Genomic DNA, 20,965 nt, shown 5'->3' with positions numbered 1-20,965 from the left:
AAAAGAGCAAAAAGAGAAATAACAATATAGGGATGAGGTAGTTGGGCGTGCTATTTACAGATTGGATGTGTACAGGTACAGTGATCAGTAAGCTGCTCTGACAGCTGATGCTTAAAGTTAGAGAGGGAGATATAAGACTCCAGCTTCAGACATTTTTCCAATTTGTTCCAGTCATTGGCAGCAGAGAACTGGAAGGAAAGGCGGCCAAATTAAGTGTTGGCTTTGGGGATGACCAGTGAAATATACCTGCTGGAGCGCGTGCTACGGGTGGGTGTTGCTATGGTGACCAGTGAGCTGAGATAAGGCGGGGCTTTACCTAGCAAAGACTTATAGATGACCTGGATCCAGTGGGTTTGGCGACYAATATGTAGCGAGGGCCAATCAACGAGAGCATACAGGTCGCAGTGGTGGGTAGTATATGMGGCTTTGGTGACAAAACGGATGGCACTGTGATAGACTACATCCAGTTTTCTGAGTAGAGTGTTGGAGGCTATTTTGTAAATGACATCGCCGAAGTCAAGGATTGGTAAGTTTTATGGGGGTATGTTTGGCATTATGAGTGAAGGAGGGTTTGTTGCGAAATAGGAAGCCGATTCTAGATTTCATTTTGGATTGGAGATGCTTCAAGTGAGTCTGGAAGGAGAGTTTACAGTCTAACCAAACACCTAGGTATTTGTAGTTGACCACATATTCTAAGTCAGAACTGTCCAGAGTAGTGATGCTAGTAGGGCGGGAGGGTGCGGGCAGAAATCGGTTGAAGAGCATGCACTTAGTTTAACTAGCATTTAAAAGCAGTTGGAGGCCACGGAAGGAGTGTTATATGGTGTTTAAGCTCGTTTGGAGGTTTGTTAGCACAGAGTCCAACGAAGGGCTAAATGTATACAGAATGGTGTCGTCTGCGTAGAAGTGGATCAGAGAATCACCAGCAGCAAGAGCGACATCATTGATATATACAGAGAAAAGAGTCAGCCTGAGAATTGAACCCTGTGGCACCCCCATAGAGACTGCCAGAGGTCCGGACAACAGGCCCTTCGATTTGACACACTGAACTCTATCTGAGAAGTAGTTGGTTAACCAGGCGAGGCAGTCATTTGAGAAGCCAAATCTATTGAGTCTGCCGATAAGAATGCGGTGATTGACAGAGTCCAAAGCCTTGGCCAGGTTGATGAAGACAGCGGCACAGTACTGTCTTTTATTGATGGAGGTTATGATATCATTTAGGACCTTGAGCGTGGCTGAGGTACACCCACGACCAGCTCGGAAACCAGATTGCATAGTGGGAGAAGGAATGGTGGGATTGGTTTGTTAACTTGGCTTTCGAAGATTTGAGAAAGGCAGGGCAGGATGGATATAGGTCTGTAACAGTTTGGTCCAGAGTGTCTCCCCCTTTGAAGAGGTGGATGACCGCGGCAGCTTTCCAATCTTTGGGGATCTCAGACGATACGAAAAAGAGGTTGAATAGGCTAGTAATAGGGGTAGTAACAATTTCGGTGGATAATTTAAGAAAGAGAGGGTCCAGATTGTCTAGCACAGTTCATTTGTAGGGGTCCAGATTTTGCAGCTCTTTCAGAACATCAGCTGTCTGGATTTGGGTGAAGGAGAAGCGGGGGGAGGGGGAGGGGCTTGGGCAAGTTGCTGCAGGTGGTGCTGAGATGTTGTCCAGGGTAGGGGTAGCCAGGTGGAAAGCATGGCCAGCTGTAGAAATATGCTTATTGAAACTATCGATTATCGTAGATTTATCGGTGGAGATAGTGTTTCCTATCCTCAGTGCAGTGGGCAGCTGGGAGGAGGTGCTCTTATTCTCCATGGACTTTACAGTGTCCCAAAACATTTTGGAATTAGTGCTACAGGAAGCAAATTTCTGTTTGAAAACTAACTGACTGACTGAGTATATTGGTTCCTGACTTCCCTGAAAAGTTGCATATCGCGGGGGCTATTCGATGCTAATGCAGAACGGCACAGGATGTTTTTGTGCTGGTCAAGGGCAGTCATGTCTGGGGTGAACCAATGGCTATATCTATTCTTAGTTCTACATTTTTTGAATGGGGCATGCTTATTTAAGATGGTGAGGAAAGCACTTTTGAAGAGCAACCAGGCAACTTCTACTGGCGGGATGAGGTCAATATCCTTCCAGGAAAGCCGGGCCAAGTCAATTAGAAAGGCCTGCTCGCTGAAATGTTTTAGGGAGCGTTTGACAGTGATGAGGGGTGGCCGTTTGACCGCGGACCCATTACGCACGCAGGCAATGAGGCAGTGATCGCTGAGATCCTGGTTGAAGACAGCAGAGGTGTATTTAGACGGCAAGTTGGTCAGGATGATATCTTAGAGGGTGCCCATGGTTACGGATTTAGGGTTGTACCTGGTAGGTTCCTTGATAATTTGTGTGAGATTGAGGGCATCTAGCTTAGATTGGAGGACGGCCGGGGTGTTAAGCATGTCCCAGTTTAGGTCACCTAGCAGTACAAACTCTGAAGATAGATGGGGGGCGATCAATTCACATATGGTGTCCAGGGCACAGCTGGGGGCTGAAGGGGGTCTATAACAAGCGGCAACAGTGAGAGACTTGTTTTTGCAAAGGTGGATTTTTAAAGTAGAAGCTCAAATTGTTTGGGTACAGACCTGGATAGTATGACAGAACTCTGCAGGCTATCTCTGCAGTAGATTGCAACTCCGCCCCCATTGGCAGTTCTATCTTGTCGGATAATGTGATAGTTAGGGATGGAAATTTCAGGATGTATTGACTTCATTTTCAATAAATTAGCAAAAATGTCTAAAAACATGTTTTTACTTTGCCGTTATGGGGTATTACGTGTAGATGGGTGAGATTTATCTTTCTGAAGGTACAATATTTATTATATGTGTAATGTTGGAAAAACATATTGTAAGAAAGCTGTAAATATGAAGCAAAACGAGAGTTACAGTTGGTAGTTTCAGTGATAAGTTAGGCCTTGCTGTGCCTGTATCTTGAAGATGTTTCTCACACATAGTCCATTCATTCTGCAGCTGCATTAGGGCTGACTGGTGGAGGGGGCGAACTGAATCCCCTAAAACATTCTTCTCACGCTGTTCTCCCTCGACAGGCCTTGGCTGATGGCTGTTACAGGGACATGGTGGGGATGGGAGTAGTGTATGTTTGTTTTTAGTATGTATAATATTAAGGTTATTACACGGCCATCTCATAGGCACACATCTGTCTGGCGCTGGCTCTGGGTCTAGCTGGGAAGACAGCAGATGTTTGACTCACTAGAAATTCAGGACAGCTGATAGTGCTCTCCTCTCCGATGGGATCTTGGCTGCATTGTCTCAACTCCCTCTATTCCTCCTGATCGTTCTGCCAATGCTGCTGGTCATCGATTGTTCACGGAGACAAAATGTTGGAATTCCTATCCTCTTGCACTGTAAACAACAGCTGGGCAAATTTAGAGGGGTTAACTTGTCTTGAGGCTTCTCCCTGTGGCCTCACTCGGCTGTCCTTCCATACCCCGTAGAATGTGTTTCTCTCGCTTTTGGTCTGTACCTCCTTTTACATCAGGGACGGGCAACTTTGATGAGGTTGGGGGCCTTAAAATCTAATCTGAACTCATCATGAGTGGCCGCAGTGGCTGCAATTCTACACATTTTGCCATAGATGTGGAGAGAAATGTTAGCAGTTTCTAATCTGAGTGAAAGTTTCTAGATGTTGTGAATTACCCCTGTCGGTAATCCGACAATGATTACTAGATGTTTAGATTGTTGGCTAGACGAATTTACCAATCTAAAAAATGTTTGCTGACATGGGCTAATTGAGGGACAATTGATGCACAACCAAATTTCGAAATTGCACCTTGTGTATTCTACTATTCCAACTCTCAACAGTAAGTTGAGACTCCGACAGTGTTCCCAAACAATTTTTGTATGTTTTGGAAATTGATCCACGGGCCTACAAAAGGGGGGCCAGTTGCCCATCCCTAAACCGAAGACTTACAGTGATGCATATCAAGTAACAATTCGGCAAACATTGAGCAGGGAGCAGGACCTTTATCTGGAGGCAATGATAACAGGGATTTTTCTGCCATTGAAATCCTTGACGTTTTTTCTGGTTGCCTAAGTACAAACCGTAAAAAATAGAAATAATTTGCGATTAAAAAAAACGCTTTCAGTGTAAACTTAAACGACCATTGCCGTGGCCCCTGCCACGGCCACCACCTAAGCCGCTTTTTGATCCAGAAAAAACGCTGGATAACCGAAACACAGTGGACATGTCCCAACTTCTAGAGGGACCTAAAGGTTACAGTGTTAAAGTTGCAGGGCTGGGAAAAAAACGAATGTTTCTAAAAGTGTGATAACTGACGCTACATTGTACGAGAGAGAGAATGAGTGAGAGAGAGTGAGAGATATAGGGAGAGAGAGAGAGAGAGGGGGGGGGGGGGAAAGAAAGAGAGAGAGAGAAAGAACGACATAGAGAGAGATATAGGGAGAGAGCAAGAGAGAGAACCCCATCAGACCCCATCTATCCCAAGGGAGTGGGACTGGGAAGCAGGAGATGATCACACCAACGGTTGGCTGGTTGGCTCCAGTGAAAAGAAATTGTCCAGTCAGCGGTTTCCTTTAAAAAAAGTCCCGGGATTGTTGTTGTAGGGTGTTCAGTCAGGGGAGATAGGATTTGAGGGAGAGATCAAGTTATTTATTAGCCGGAGACATTTAAATGGGAAACTCTGCCATGATGGGTGCGGGTGGAAATGGGAACTGGCGTGCCATGCCAACTGGAAATGCCAAGGGTGGCATGCTGCTTGGGAAGTATGCAAACATATAGCTCAGGTTTTAGACAACAACAGGGTCCGGTGGGGATGATATGGACCCAGGAAGAGAGAGGTTAAGGCTCTGCTTTTTTGCCAAAAGTTTTGAAGTTGAGAGAGTAGGCTGGATACCTTGGGTGGTATCATCAATGCATTATCAAGATGATCAGATATCAGATTTGCTGCCTTAGTGCTCAATGTCTTCAATTCGATTTGTGTAGTTTTATTGTGTCAGTAATGACCTTCCACAGAGATTAGATCCCTTTGAGAATATAGACTCCTTCCCTTATTGAACTGTTATCAAACGCAGGTATGAAAATGAACACCATCCCATACATTTTTCCCTCTTCTCCAAATGCATTTAACAATCTCTTCACACCTTGACTTAATGAAGGGATCACCCTCTGGTTTTGGAGATGGGACCTTTCAGTGACTGCTACACTGTGAAAATGTTTTAACATAATCTTTCCATGATAAAGTGCTTGCTTCCTGATCCTCTGCTGAGGGTCCATCATAATGCTCTGATTGTGGTATGCTGCTCTGGACCAGGCCGCCCGCCTGCCTGCCTGCCTGCCTGCGGGATGGAGCTTAAAGCATACTTTAACAAATTTGTGTCATCAAAACATTCTGATGTAAACCTCAACTAGCTCACTGGTCTTAAGATCTGTGTTCAATCATGCACCTGCACCAAGCTGAAGCTCCATGATATTAGTGACTCTTGATCAACCATTGTGAAATCAATGCAAAATGCAATAAACATTTACAGAAATTCATAAAATAGAAAATACCTTTAAAAAGTAACTAGAAACGATCAATAGCACCCTTAAGAATTTGGTTAGTTGAAGACTGGTGGTTGCCTCCATCCATGTTGCATTAGTCTACTATCTACTGGTCTCTGACAGTTCAAATAGATGACGAACGTTAATGCAAACATACCACAATGCACCTATTTCCTGTGTGAAGCTCACAGCTTGACAGCCTCACAATACCGTCTAGGACTGCTGGGTGTAACCTAACTGACCTGGGCTACTTCCCAACTGGTACTCTATTCCCATATACTGCGCTTTTGACCAGAACCCTATAGGGGCCTGGGACTGGAAGGACAACAAACCTGAGATGGTAGTGTGGGGCTGAAAAATAGGATTCCATCTGGAGACGTTAGACTTCAACCCTTATAAATCTCACTGTGGTGTTGTGTGTGTCTGCTGTCTGCAGGTGGCTCAGAGCTCCAAGGTGTGGGGAGAGGTCCCGCTGCCTGAGGACCTGGACTCCGAGAGGACTGTCGTCCAAAGGTCTCAGCGGTTCTTAGACGATGACGAGGACTTCACTGCGGACGAAGCATCGGGAGGTAGGGTCTGGGGTCGACACAACTGGATCGCAAACCAGCTTTCCTTTCATATTGAAACTTAATTTAGGATATACATGTAAAGATCATGGTTACAATGCTATACTGTATAGAATGTCACGCTGCCCCTGAATAGTCCTTACAGAAAAGCAGTGGTCCCATCAGTGGTCCCATCCATAGTGAATCTAACTGTTTACTGTAACTATTTTCTCCCCCATAATCCACTAGGTGCACAGGGTTCATTCTCCACCCTGCTGCACTTCAGATGTACAGTATATGTTCCACCTGTTGAGTAAATTAATGGTTAGTCCTCCCTGATCCTCCCTAGTCCTCCCTGGTCCTCCCTAGCCCTCCCTGGTCCTCCCTAGTCCTGCCTGGGCCTTGAACTGTACTAGCATGCTGAACTGACCACACCTCTCATCTTCTCGGTAGATCTGCCCAGTGGAGAGGAGGATGGAAGCACACCGGAACCCACAGTGGTGACTGAGATCAGCACAAGTAAGAACCCTCAGCCCTTAGCACAACAGTCCCTGCAACTCTAGGAACAGGCACGTGCACAGATAGGGCTTTACCCTTCCAGTCTCCCGAGTGCACTTTTTAATAAAGTTTTTGTCGTTGTGGTTCTGAACCCATTGCCCGCAAGTCATCATTAAATACTACTCTATGCTTCAGAACCAAAATGTTGCGCATCTTGATTGGTGACCAATGACCAGTCATCAGCATTGTCACGCAATAGCGGGCGTACATATTCAGATTAGTGACCAGAAAGAACTTGTTTCATTTCCTCCAGTTTGGCAAAAACCGAGTAGGCCTACGTTTATCACCCATATAAAATACAGTTTAGCAATCTACTACTGACTTATCTTAGCCAGAACAATCTACTACTGACTTATCTTAGCCAGAACAATCTACTACTGACTTATCTTAGCCAGAACAATTCTACTACTGACTATCTTTAGGCCAGAACAATCTACTACTGACTTATCTTAGCCAGAACAATCTACTACTGACTTATCTTAGCCAGAACAATCTACTACTGACTCATCTTAGCCAGAACAATCTACTACTGACTCATCTTAGCCAGAACAAATACTACTGACTTGTCTTAGCCATAACAATCTACTACTGACTTTATCTTAGCCAGAAACAACTACTACTGACTCATCTTAGCCAGAACAATACTACTGACTCATCTTAGCCAAACAATCTACTACGGATCATTTAGCCTAACCAATTCTACTACTGACTTATCTTAGCCAGAACAATCTACTACGGACTCATCTTAGCCAGAACAATAGGCTACCTGGAAATTTGATTGATCCTGTCACGCTCGCTATCCTCAAACTCCCCGTCATAAATCAACCAAGGCACAGCGTGCATGTAGTTCCACATCTTTTAATAGGAGTGAAACCTTAACAAACAAAGAACAAACAGGTAAACAGCAATGAACGTGACGCAACCGAGGTACACACAAACACACACGGAAAATAATAATTACCCACACATTAGGTGGGAAAAAAGGCTGCCTAAGTATGATTCTCAATCAGAGACAACGATAGACAGCTGTCCCTGATTGAGAACCATACCCGGCCAAAACATAGAAATACAGAAACATAGAAAACAAAACATAGAATGCCCATCCCACATCACACCCTGACCTAACCAAATAGAGAAATAAAACGGCTCTCAAAGGTCAGGGCGTGACAGATCCTTTTCATATTTCGGATAGGCCTAGTGTTGATGGCTACTGACTATATGTCTAAAGATAAGCAGCTGTAACATCGCACTGCCTTCAATATTATAGGATGAAGATGTAACATATTCTGGCAAATGTATTACAATATTTGTAAGGAAGAACAGGACTACAAGGCTGGCAACGAGCACTCTGCAAGCAGGCTGCCCTCCAAAGTGATGGTGCGGTGCAGACAGAACTTTCCATCCGATCCTGCAACCATTACTACAAGTAGGTTGTATGATTTGGCTTGCTCTGGACTCCAGAGAAGTGACATGATATATCCCTAGTTGATATTGGCTGCTAACATGAATGACCTTCAGCTCCAAATTCAGGTGTAAAACGATGTTTATTTCTGTAGTCTATCTTGCGTTTTTAAAATGCATATTTTCATTTATGGCTGTAAATACAGGCTATATTTGCGCAGCAATTGTGCCAGCATGTTCGCGTGTGTGCATGTGCGTGGGCGTGGGGGGGTCGCAAGTTTTGTACCACTCCATTTTGGAGGTTGCAGGCCAAAAACTTTGCAAACTGCTGGGATACATGATAGTGGGCTGGATTTGGGCTGGATATAGTAGCCTACAGTATTTTTTACAATCTTCTGTTTTGACTGGAATTGTGTTGTCATTCTTAATATGTGCAGCATTTATTCCAGTTAAAAATAGTTTAGCAAAATACTTTACCCATCAGATTGTGCTGCTTTCCCCTTTTMGGGGGGGGGGGGGGGGTTGGCACATGTCCCCCTAAAGGTATGTGCACGGCCCTGTCTCGGAAGATAAGCCATGTGGTTGGCTAAACTGGATCCTAATAAACAAACGAACTAAACCCAACCAGGACCTTCTCTCCCTCAGACAGGCCTTATTTCAGTGTCCATATGTCTAGTAGATGGATGCATCCAGGAGAAACTGTCTGTCTGTCTCTGTCAACTACCCAACCAGGACCTTCTCTCCCTCAGACAGGCCTTATTTCAGTGTCCATATGTTTAGTAGATGGATGCATCCAGGAGAAACTGTCTGTCTGTCTCTGAATGGTGTCTCCTCCACATCCGGCTGCACCATCTTCTTTCACAGTGCTGAGTGTCTGGTCACAACAGGGAGGCAGAGATGCACGAGATGTAAACATTCCCATTCTTCCTTTGATCCAATGACAGGAGGTGAAAACACAATACCACACATGAAAGAGGAAGACAAACAAAAAGCTGAAGCAGACAACACAAACATCTTTGTTTTGCAATCCTCCATCTCCTTCCCATGATTCTGATGCTGTCCTCTTTGAGATTTGTAGATCTATGCCAATAGGAGCTTTCCTTCTTAGGGCAGATATGCACAGTATAGGCACCATTGAATATACTCAGCTAAATTTAACAGAACCAGTGAGAGGTGAGATTACAAAATGTCTGGCTAAATTTGGAGTGAGTGGTGTGACTTGAACACAATGTTAACATGTTAGTCATGCTGCTCTACCTGGAGCACCACCTCTTATCTGTATTTTTCCACCTATAGGGCTGTGTTTAGCCAAGGGTTGGATGACAGTCTGGACAACAGGAGTTCTTGTTAGCAAAGTGTGGGACTTTTTCTATCCTATTTGACCTAAGCATTAAGGCTGTCACCCGCCATGCATCGAGGACATCAATCCCTTTTTTGTTTTCTAGTTTATACTATCAGATGATCTAGCGATATTCCCCTTAGATTCCCTCAGGGAACCATATCTGTTGTTTATAGCTGTGCTAGCCGGCCTGGTATGTTTATGTGCAGGTTATTGCCTGATTCATGCAATCTTGTATGGTGCCACTAATGACATCAAACTTTAATTCACCTTCCCATCTTATTCACCTCACTGGAATCAGGCAATAACAGTAGTGAGTTGACTTAAGGCAATAGTGGCCTTAGCCCTTTAGGAGTATAGCTAGTGTAGTCTCATGGTACTAGTCCACAACACCGTGTTCTCGTTCAAGAAACCTAGAATGGCAGGAGTCGAGGCTGCGAGTACGGGTAAAGATAATACCAGATGAACTTGAACCGAGGATCATGATGACGTTTTCTAGCCCAAAGACTAAGTCCCCTCCACTCTGTTTTGTAATGGTGGCTGGTTCATAGTTTGTCCAATCAACACCGTCTGGCAGCCACCAGCCAGCTAGTGGAGCTCATTACATCATGATGGAATAATTGTTTTTGTAGCAGCATTACAGGGCTGACATCAGATCTGGGGCAGCCAGGGGCATAGCATGTGCTCTCTGCTACCGGAAAGAGCTCAGCACTGAGGCCTAGCTTGCTGGATATCTACTGTACAGGGAGCACTGAATCATGGTTGGTTGGACGTCCACAGTTAGCCATGACTAAACAGGTGAATTACAGGTTGGACACACTAGCCAGGAATTCCCCCAATTAAGGACCCGGTATAAGGACAACTGTATCAGGAGTTAACTCACATGTAAACGAATGAGGCCATACGAGGTCGTGTGAACTTGGTAGTTCTCAGCATTAGCAGATCACACTCACAGTAGTAGATTTGAAGTTATCTTTAAGCCTCCATCAGTAGAATGGGAGCATTTAAGTGGTTTGTTGACCCATTGATGATCTTAGATGTGAACACCCCACATGGGGTGGGTTTGATGTTTTGTAGTTCTCGGCTAAATCCTGCTGAGAAGCTTGGATTAGTGACCTCAGGGTCAAAGCAGATTTGGCGGATAAACATACTACACACAGGGCTATTCAAGTAAAGAAGAAAGTTGAACAAGTCTGAAAATAGTATTTGTTTTTCCACAGATTCTTCAGAATATATGGGATTTCTGGGGTTTCCATCAGTTAATTACTATCCAGTCTTACTTGACATGGCCTACTGTATTTTTGACTACACTACTGGTATCTACTGGTATCCAGGCACTCAGTGTCTATTTTTACTTTTTCTTTCAAGTTCAGTCAGTGTTACATTTTGGACTTGTTGCTAGTTGCTAGTAAATATCCATGACTAAATACTGTATCCATTACTCTGACATAATGTCTGATTTAGAGAATGGGCCTGTCTTAATAGTAGCAATATGCCTTGGCTGACAGCAGTGAATGCCAGGGCTGCAGTGTGCTGTGCTCACCGTTCCATTTTTAGATCTTAACATGACAGCAGTTGGGAAGGAACAGTACTGGTTTTCTGAGTTGGATTGGTTTGGACAGACACGTTGCTGTTGAGTCTCCCTTTCCTGTCCAGTGGGTTGTACTTGTGGCATGCAGGCCCTCGCCTCTCCTTCACTCTCCCTTACATACTGTGGTGTGATGGAAGTAGAAGTGCCATTTCTGCACTCTTTATGATGCACATCCTGTTGTGTTTGCTATGTTGAACCTTTTCCCTTTCCTAGTCTCTCAAGCACCTAACATGTGAACCTGTTGAACTATCATTTGAAGCTCTGACAGAAAAAAATAGGGTGTATTTTATTTACATTGACTGTACAAAACACAAGGAACACCTTCCTAATATTGAGTTGCACCCCTTTTTATCCTCAAAACAGACTCAATTCGTCGGGGCATGGACTCTTTAAGGTGACGAAAGCCTTCCACAGGGATGCTGGCCCATGTTGACTCCAATTTTTCCCACAGTTTTCAAGTTGGCTGGATGTCCTTTGGGTGATGGACCATTCTTGATACACAAGAGAAACTGTTGAGCATGAAAAACCCAGCAGCGTTTCAGTTCTTGACACACTCTAACCGGTGCGCCTGGCACCTACTACCATACCCCGTTCAAAGGCACTTAAATAGTTTGTCTTGCCCATTTACCCTCTGAATGGCACACCTACAAAATCCATGTCTCAATTGTCTCAAAGCTTAAAAATCTTTCTTTAACCTGTCTCCTACCCGTCATCTACACAGATTGAAGTGGATTTAACAAGTGACATCAATAAGGGATCATAGTTTTCACCTGGATTCACCTCGTCAGTCTATGTCATGGAAAGATCAGGTGTTTGTAATGTTTTGTACACTCAGTGTATATTTCCACGCTTTGAAGTTGGAATAATACTGTGAAATTGTGAAAATTATGATAATGCCCTTTTAGTGTAAGAACTGTTTGAAAAGACTGCCTGAAATGTCAGCCTGTTTTGGTGGGATGGAGTTTGGGTATTTCATGGTGATGTCACCATGCAGTAAATTAGGTAATAGACCAATAAGAAAGAGTTCTAAACCTCTCTGCCAATAACAGCAAATGTTCACCACTCAAACCACTCCCAGACAGTCCTAGCAACATTCTTGCTTGAGAAATTGCTCTACTTGGTCTACTTACACTTCTGTTCAGCATTGTCCCTCCCAACCTCTGCAGCATATCTCAATGCAGTTATATAGGAGACATCTTCCATATTCTTCTCACGGTGTTCCACTGGTTCACAGAGCACCCAGAGTACTGTAGGACTACTGGACACTTTGTTTGTTGTGATGTTTGAATTGCCATCTACACTAATTTAATTTATTTTAAAACACTTCAAACTTACATAATCAATCCCCTTCAATTAATATGTTAAGACTTTTCCAGCACAGTTTGAGATAGGTCAAAGGCACACAAACATTGCAGATAAGGTTGCATTGTGTAGGAGGAGAAATGTGGTGTGTTTTGTTTTAACTTTGTAGTCATGTGTCTTAGATAGGAAGATTCTCACAATTCCATCTCCTCTCCTTTCCTCTCCTCTCCTCTTCCACTCTGTCCTTGATCATACTGAACTCCTAGAGGACTTCAGGAGTAGTGTTTCAATGTTAGAATGTCTATCCTGCAAAATAGATTTTATTAGTCTGACCTGTATAAAACTTTTTCTTTTTAAACAATGTAGGTCTAACCATATCCCAACTACTTAACAAATTTACAGTGTGCTGTTTTAGTTGCAGAATTTTTTTATTCAGTGCCTTTGCCATTACCCTTAGCATCATCATTAGCGTCTTTTGTGGATAGCAGATGTTGAAACATAGAGGATCACAGATCAGTGTAATAGAGCCTATCTGACAGTGCAATCTGGGCATGAGTGGGAGTTGAAGGCCAATGGTCAGTCCACCAGACAGACCACCCAGGACTGTGGCAATTTTCATGGGGTGGTGGTGGGCCATGGACTGGACAGACAGTTGGTGTGACGTGCGTGTCAGTCAGTGGCGTTGTTTGTCAGACTGCCTGGGCTCTCAGATAGTCACATGGGTCAGACGGACAAGAGGCGGCAGCTGCAGTTATTTTGGTGGGCTCTTTGTTGTTCTGCTCTGGCCTTCTTGGAGGTGGTCACTGGCCGCACTCACCAGCGTGAGCGTCACTGACCTATACAGGGGGTCAGAAAACAGAGCAGAACATGAAGAAGGGAGGGGATGAGATTGCATGACTACTCTAGAGAACAACTTGGTAGAACAAGAAAGATAAGGGAGTTAACATTATTTATAATACGGATTGCATGGAGAAAATCGAACCTCTCTGAAATGACAATGGATTGCCCTCCCTTCAGCAAAATATATTTTACCTAAACCTTCCCAGAACAGTTGAAAAAAAGTGACCCTCCCCTATACCCAAAATAATAATTCAAACATCAAGTGGATAGCAGAGAATATGTCTACCGTTTACCCTCACTTGTTGGACAGACCAGAGCCTTAGATATGCAGTTTTAGAAACTGTTCTTCGTCCTGTAAGCATTACATTGCAACGCAGGAATTTTGATAGGGCACAGGGCTGCAGACCAGAAGGTTGTGGGTTCACAGATCACTGTAGACAAGAGTAGGATTGGAAAGATCTCTTTTGTAGTAAAAGCATTGCATGAATCTATCATCGTATTTGCAGGTCCGAGAAAAAATAGCCTTTTATAAAAATGTCATGCAATTCTACGTCATTTTACCACACAATTTTCCCGAAATTACAGGCTAAGAATGGACAGAGAGATAGGATGAACACACAGGCCTATCATATTTCTCCAATGCCAAATCAGTGTGTCTTGTTTGCAATGAAACTGTCCCTGTTTGCAAATAATTACATCTGAGACATCATTAGGAATCTGAGCATGGTGCTTTCAAAAGTTAGGCCTACCTTTCTGTATATTTTCTATTGTACAGAAAGTGAATAACTTTATCAATTGATAGTGACAGATTTAGATTACTTCCCAAGCAAAGTCTTGGGAAGTAAGAGTCACGTCTTTCCCTGGTATTTTACAGCTTGTTTCTAGCATAAAGCAAATCTTAAGCTAACAAGGAGTAGACCTGTTCTTTTTGCCATTTTCTTTAATAAAAGGTAGGCCTATGGCTTACCCTCTTATACTCCCTCAATTTGAGTCCTGGTTTTAACTTAACAGCCCTTCACTGACACAGAGGTAGGCTATTCAGAGTGCATGGTGGGTGGAGGAATTGACCTACAAAATCTATAGATATAGCAACCTATAGCCTTGTTTCATCTGTTAAAGAGGAAGAAATAGGCTCAAAGCCGTCTAACACAAAGCCCTCTAATTTAAATTAAGACGTTGAAATGAATTATGCCTACTTGAATTTGCTTACTTTCAGCACAATGAGCTGTCCATTTACGATTGATTGTGCCACGCTGCTGCATCAAGTTTCAGCACCACAATGTACCTTTCTCGAATCTGGCTTATTGTGAGTTTAATAACTCTGATAAATAGGCCTACATCATGGGCAGGAAACATATCGTTTTTAATCAAATCAATTATAGTAGTAGCAAGCTATCAAAGTTGACCTCCGGTCCTCCTTCTCATCTTTGCACTCTTTTTCTCAAACTGAACAGAACAGAGGCTTTAGTCTAGTCAGCTCACAAGATGGTGCCTTTTTTGGATTAGGCCTAATCAACAAAATATTTTCGGAAGAAGCCTTTGACTCCTGAACTGCCGCCGTAGGACTACACAGCACAGCCGTTGGTTAGGCAGCACACAAAAAAGTTTGTGATCAGAAAGAGCAGAGCAGGCCAGGGCTCAGGGCTGGAATATCCATTGCAGTGTGTAATGCAGATTCGTTTTATTTACACCATCGCAGCTATTATCTTAGATATAGAACGTTGTTCTGTGCTTCTCCGAGCATGCACTTTGTAGCGTATAGGAGGAGCGGCATCGGGCACACATTGATATATAACCTAATAAGCAACTAACTCTAAAACACTGAGAAATACTGACATTTCATCAATTACAAATTACATGACCCTCTCCTGTGATAGATTAAAAAAATACTAAACCCTCCCCTTGACTGAAATTGAAAAATAATGACCCTCCCCCATTTTCCTCCAGGCACCCATTATGTACATTTCAATTCATCCCTAAGAGGAAAGAAAAGAGTAGAATTGTATTGTAGAAGGACACTGTCTGTGTTGGGACTTATGTGTTAGCATAACTCCCTTTATCCTTGATTGGTTATTTGTTTACTGCCAGTGCCAAGACATTATCCTGGATCACTATTCAGTGTTAGTAGGAATAGTCTTACTCATGGACTCCAGCTCTGGGCCCTTGATGCTGCTACAGTCTGTTGTATCAATAATAGTTCATGTTGCCTTGGAGAACTGGACTTTCCCTCTCCTCTTTAGGAAACGCTGCTTCAGGAGATTTAGTTTACATAGAGGGCATATTTGTTACTGTTTCAGATACTCTTCTCAACTTATTGATAGTAGAGGACAGTAACAAATATCTGTCTAATTGACCTACATTACTGATGGCATGTCAAATGGGGATATCAGGATATCCACTAATCTCGGCACCGAGAACCACATCTTGCATGCGTGCTGGTCTGGCCAGCTACTCAATTTGGCTACTCGATAACACAAAAGACTAGATGCCCCTGCTCCCTCCGGTGCAGAATTTGTTATCATATCATTGTGTATTACAGTTAGACATGGTTTCCTGCTCTACTCTAGGGGAGTGCCCATTATCATAGTAATAATCCTGCTCTAGGGATTGGCTAAACAGTTTACAATTTTTGTTCCGCTTGTTTGAAAAAACAAATTCACATTACTCCCTAAAATGAGAAAAAAAGGGAAGCAAAGCTACACACAATTCTATTAGTCTTTGATCTAGTAAAGAAAAAGGAAAAAGAAAATAACAGTTGATTTTTTCCTTCCTTCTTCAGACTCAGCTGCAGTACAGTAAACACCTTGTTTCAGTGAGTGAGTCGTCGACAGCCAACAGTAGTTTAGGACTTAAAAGGAAAGTTTAGCCACAACTGCTCTGCTCTCATCTCTTTTTTCTCTTATGGCAGCAATTTGATTGTGACAAGGATCACAACATTTCCAGTAGCTCTTTGAAGTTGTGCGAATGCTTCGTTAACAGTAATTAGGTTGGGTCACCATGAACTGGACTACCCACAAACCCTTTAACCTTTTATGGAAGGGACTGCCGCCGTCTTCTGTGTGTGACACTGTTCTATGTTTCTGGAGCCTTTTTATTGTAAAACAGAGCTCCATGAAGCCATCTTTCATGTAGAGACTTCTGTTCTTAGCGCATCACATTAAATCGTGTTCACTTTCTTACCAAGCAGGAGAGATGCATACTTACAGAGAAGTCTCTCTAGTCTAATAGATGGACATGTGCTACAATTCAATTATATTGTCTCAGCGTAGGCCTGTGTGTATTTCTATGTGCACAGCTGGGACACAGCTGGATACAGCAGCCCTACTTGATTATATAGGCCTTGCCAGCAGTTCATGTTTATGACAGGGGACTTGCAACAGACTCTGGCTGGAGCCTTTCTAAGAGTTCCTGTAGTTAGGATAAGAGGTAGTACTGAGCATTAATCCACTGAAACAAATCTGACTTTAACCATATCTACATGTACATGCTACCTCAATCAGCCTGACTAACCGGTGTCTGTATGTAGCCTCGCTACTGTATAAAGCCTCGCTACAGTTATTTTTCACTGTCTTTTTACTGTTGTTTTTATTTCTTTACTTACCTATTGTTCACCTAATACATTTTTTGCACTATTGGTTAGAGCCTGTAAGTAAGCATTTCACCTGTTGTATTCGGCGCATGTGACAAATAAACTTTGATTTGATTTGACCGACTGGCTCAATTCAGTCTTACGTAGCAAAATTTGAAAGTGTGTTTTTTACATTGGATAAAAGTAGAGACTCAGAGCCAGAAAATGATTTATCATACACTACAGTTGAGGAACAATGGGAAAGTAATTCAACTTTTTTTATTATTATTATTTTTCTTTTAAATAAATGTATCCCCTTTTCTCCCCAATTTTCGTGGTATCCAATCGCTAGTAATTACTATCTTGTCTCATCGCTACAACTCCCGTACGGGCTCGGGAGAGACGAAGGTCGAAAGCCACGCGTCCTCCGAAGCACAACCCAACCAAGCCGCACTGCTTCTTAACACAGCGCGCCTCCATCCCGGAAGCCAGCCGCACCAATGTGTCGGAGGAAACACCGTGCACCTGGCCCCCTTGGTTAGCGCGCACTGCGCACGGCCCGCCACAGGAGTCGCTGGAGCGCGATGAGACAAGGATATCCCTACTGGCCAAACCCTCCCTAACCCGGACGACGCTAGCCCAATTGTGCGTCGCCCCACGGACCTCCCGGTCGCGGCCGGCTGCGACAGAGCCTGGGCGCGAACCCAGAGACCCAGAGACTGCGATGCAGTGCCCTAGACCACTGCGCCACCCGGGAGGCCCCCGTAACCTCACTTTTGAGAAAATGGCCCTTGAATGATTTGGTACACCTAGTGGAGAGCTCTTCTTTGTCTACACCCATGTGAGGCCATGTACTAAACAACCAAAGATTTCAAGACTAAAGGCTGGTTTATACTACGGGTGTGTTTGTAAATTTAATCTGGAGTGCCAGAGTGTGCTCAGAGTGCGCTTTGGGTGTTGGTAAACTCAGAGCGTTGTCAGGTTGTCCGTTCATAAATTCAGAGCGTTTCGCTCTCGGAGCATTCAGAGCGCACACTGGATGCTCTGGTCCGAGGAGTAGGGTTGATCCGAGCGTTCTGACCTAACAACAGCAGTCAAGCACTCACGCTAACTGGCTAACGTTGGCTAGCTTGCTAGCTACTTCCAGACACAAATGAGAGAACAGCTCACTCTGACCATTTTACTCACCCTAGCAGAGCTGGTCAGGCTGTTTTTTATGTTATTCAGAGCGTTGGTGACTGCAACTGTGTGCTGGCAACAATTTAATTATGCTTTTTTGCCAACGTTTACTGACTTCGACCATATTCAACGGGTGTTGAGCGTTCGTAAATTCGTCAGTTATTCTGTGCTCTGGCACACTCAGACGAGAGTGATAGCCATCTATCGACTGACATTCTTTTGAAATGGTTACTTGCATAGGAGTGGAGTCTTTTGTTCAGACATGTAGCTAGCTAGCTAAACAATGAACCATAATCCCAACTCATAACGTTACTACCCTGCATGAATCTGCAGGTAGCTAACGAACCAGGTTCAACGTTAGCTAGCTAACATTAGGCTTTAACTACCAATGCAAATGGCTCTGAAGATACGAATAATATAACTACACAGATCATATACGTAACATTAGCTAGAGAGCCAGCTAGCTAACGTTAGCTAGCTAGCTAACAATATACTTTAACTTGAAATGAAAATGACTTTCTGACAAAATTAGAAATGTGTAATTTCTGAAAATGTAGCTAGCTAGACTCCGTATACAGTTGAAGTCGGAAGTTTACATACACCTTAGCCAAATACATTTAAACTCAGTTTTTCACAATTCCTGACATTTAATCCTAGTAAAAATGTCCTGTTTTAGGTCAGTTAGGATCACCACTTTATTTTAAGAATATGAAATGTCAGAATAATAGTAGAGAGAATGATTTATTTCAGCTTGTATTTCTTTCATCACATTCCCAGTGGGTCAAAGTTTCATACACTCAATTAGTATTTGGTAGCATTGCCTTTAAATTGTGGAACTTGGGTCAAACGTTTCGGGTAGCCTTCCACAAGCTTCCCACAATAAGTTGGGTGAATTTAGGCCCATTCCTCCTGACAGAGCTGGTGTAACTGAGTCAGGTTTGTAGGTCTCCTTGCTCGCACACACTTTTTCAGTTCTGCCCACACATTTTCTATAGGATTGAGGTCAGGGCTTTCCAATACCTTGACTTAGTTGTCTTTAAGCCATTTTGCCACAACTTTGGAAGTATGCTTGGGGTCATTGTCCATTTGGAAAACCCATTTGCGACCAAGCTTTAACTTCCTGACTGATGTCTTGAGATGTTGCTTCAATATATCCACATAATTTTTCGCCCTCATGATGCCATCTATTTTGTGAAGTGCACCAGTCCCTTCTGCAGCAAAGCACCCCCAAAACATGATGCTGCCAGCCCCGTGCTTCACGGTTGGGATGGTGTTCTTCGGCTTGCAAGCCTCCCCCTTTTTCCCCCAAACATAATGGTCATTATTATTTTTGTTTCATCAGACCAGAGGACATTTCTCCAAAAAGTGTAATCTTTGTCCCAATGTGCAGTTGCAAACCATAGTCTGGCTTTTCTATGGCGGTTTTGGAGCAGCCTTTCAGGTTATGTCGATATAGGACTTTACTGTGGTTTTACTGTGGATATAGATACTTTTGTACCTGTTTCCTCCAGCATCTTCACAAGGTTCCTTTGCTGTTGTTCTGGGATTGATTTGCACTCTTCACACCAAAGTACGTTCATGTATAGGAGACAGAACGCGTCTCCTTCCTGAGCGGTTTGATGGCTGCGTGGTCACATGGTGTTTATACTTTTGTACTATTGTTTGTACAGATGAACGTGGTACCTTCAGGCGTTTGGAAATTGCCATTTTTTTTCTGAGGTCTTGGCTGATTTCTTTTGATTTTCCCATGATGTCAGGCAAAGAGGCGCTGAGTTTGAAGGTAGGCCTTGAAATACATCCACAGGTACACCTCCAATTGACTCAAATTATGTCAATTAGCCTAACAGAAGCTTCTAAAGCCATGACATAATTTTCTGGAATTTTCCAACTGTTCAAAGGCACGGTCAACTTAGTGTATGTAAACTTCTGACCCACTGGAATTGTGATATTGTCCTAACCGACTTGCCAAAACTATAGTTTGTTAACAAGAAATTTGTGGAGTGGTTGAAAAATGAGTTTTAATGACTCCAACCTAAGTGTATGTAAACTTCCGACTTCAACTGTACATGGATGGATGCTCTCTGTCACGGATGTCATGGTTGCCCTTAGTTTGAAGATGTAATCCGTAAACAGGTGTTTTATACAACAGCCTTCTGTGTGTTCTCTTTTCGACTCGGTCTGCATAATTGCAATCAAACGGCAGCATTTTCTCCTTCTCCTTAGCGATCATAGTCTAATTCCTCTGATTTCAAAACTTGGTCCTCCAGAAAGTGGAAAGCAACACTAATGTAGTTCTACTATGTGATATCTTTCAAAAAAGCTGTGTTAGAAAGGATTACCTACACATACTGACCAGCTCATGATATAGACAGAAGTGTTGGCAGATCAATCCGAACTCATCTCTTGGCATCTCCAGCCCACTCATTATCTCAGCCAATCATGGCTAGGTTGCTGCTTTTTCTGTGGCTAAACCAACTAGGCTCGTAATTTAACAATATTATTCTTATTTACAGATGGCATAGACGCTTGTTATTAAGGCACATGAAAGTTCACATGTTCCAGAAGGCATTTCTGCACAAAAAACGCATTTTGATTAAAAAAATTGTTTATGTTCAAATGGTTCTCCTGTGAAGTAGTGACGCGCAAAATACGTCTAATTTCCTGAAACGAGTCACAAATGTGAATGATATTTATTTTTTTGCGTTGGTTTATTTTGCACTATAGGCTACATTAATATAACGTTTAATTACCTGGTAGAAAGGATCTCTTCAAAGAATTTCTTACATTTCAACTCCTCAAACTCCTGCTCAAGTGATTTTTCAGAACATGCCCCTCAGTGGAACCATAACCAAAGCAATGGAAGAATGAATGAGTCATCAGAAAAAAGTTTCCCATCATTGATGTCTTATCCAGTGTAATATTGCACTGGTTTTAGTGAGAAATCAGACTGTCTCTGTAGCTTTTCCATCTTAATGGGAACAACAGGAAGTGCCAACTCCCATTTGACTCTCTGAGTCTGAAACCCCCTTTTTTACAGGGTGGATCCATCAGAGAGGCAGGTTGCGTTCCAAATGGCACCCTATTCCCT

At 43.1% G+C, this 20,965-nt stretch overlaps 1 protein-coding gene across 1 annotated transcript in view; it reads left to right on the top strand.

Moving 5' to 3' along the window:
* Positions 1-20,965, top strand: part of LOC111976306 (basement membrane-specific heparan sulfate proteoglycan core protein-like) — a 196,821-nt gene that overhangs the window by 57,220 nt on the left and 118,636 nt on the right. The window contains 2 exon segments of the mRNA XM_070448017.1: positions 5,991-6,123; positions 6,553-6,618. Of these exon segments, the coding sequence (XP_070304118.1) occupies positions 5,991-6,123; positions 6,553-6,618 (199 nt within the window).

The sequence above is a fragment of the Salvelinus sp. IW2-2015 genome, linkage group LG17 (assembly GCF_002910315.2).
Source record: "Salvelinus sp. IW2-2015 linkage group LG17, ASM291031v2, whole genome shotgun sequence".
NCBI classification, from domain to species: domain Eukaryota; kingdom Metazoa; phylum Chordata; class Actinopteri; order Salmoniformes; family Salmonidae; genus Salvelinus; species Salvelinus sp. IW2-2015.
The sequence above is the reverse complement of the archived record's forward strand: the minus strand, read 5'-3'. Positions and strand labels throughout refer to the sequence as shown.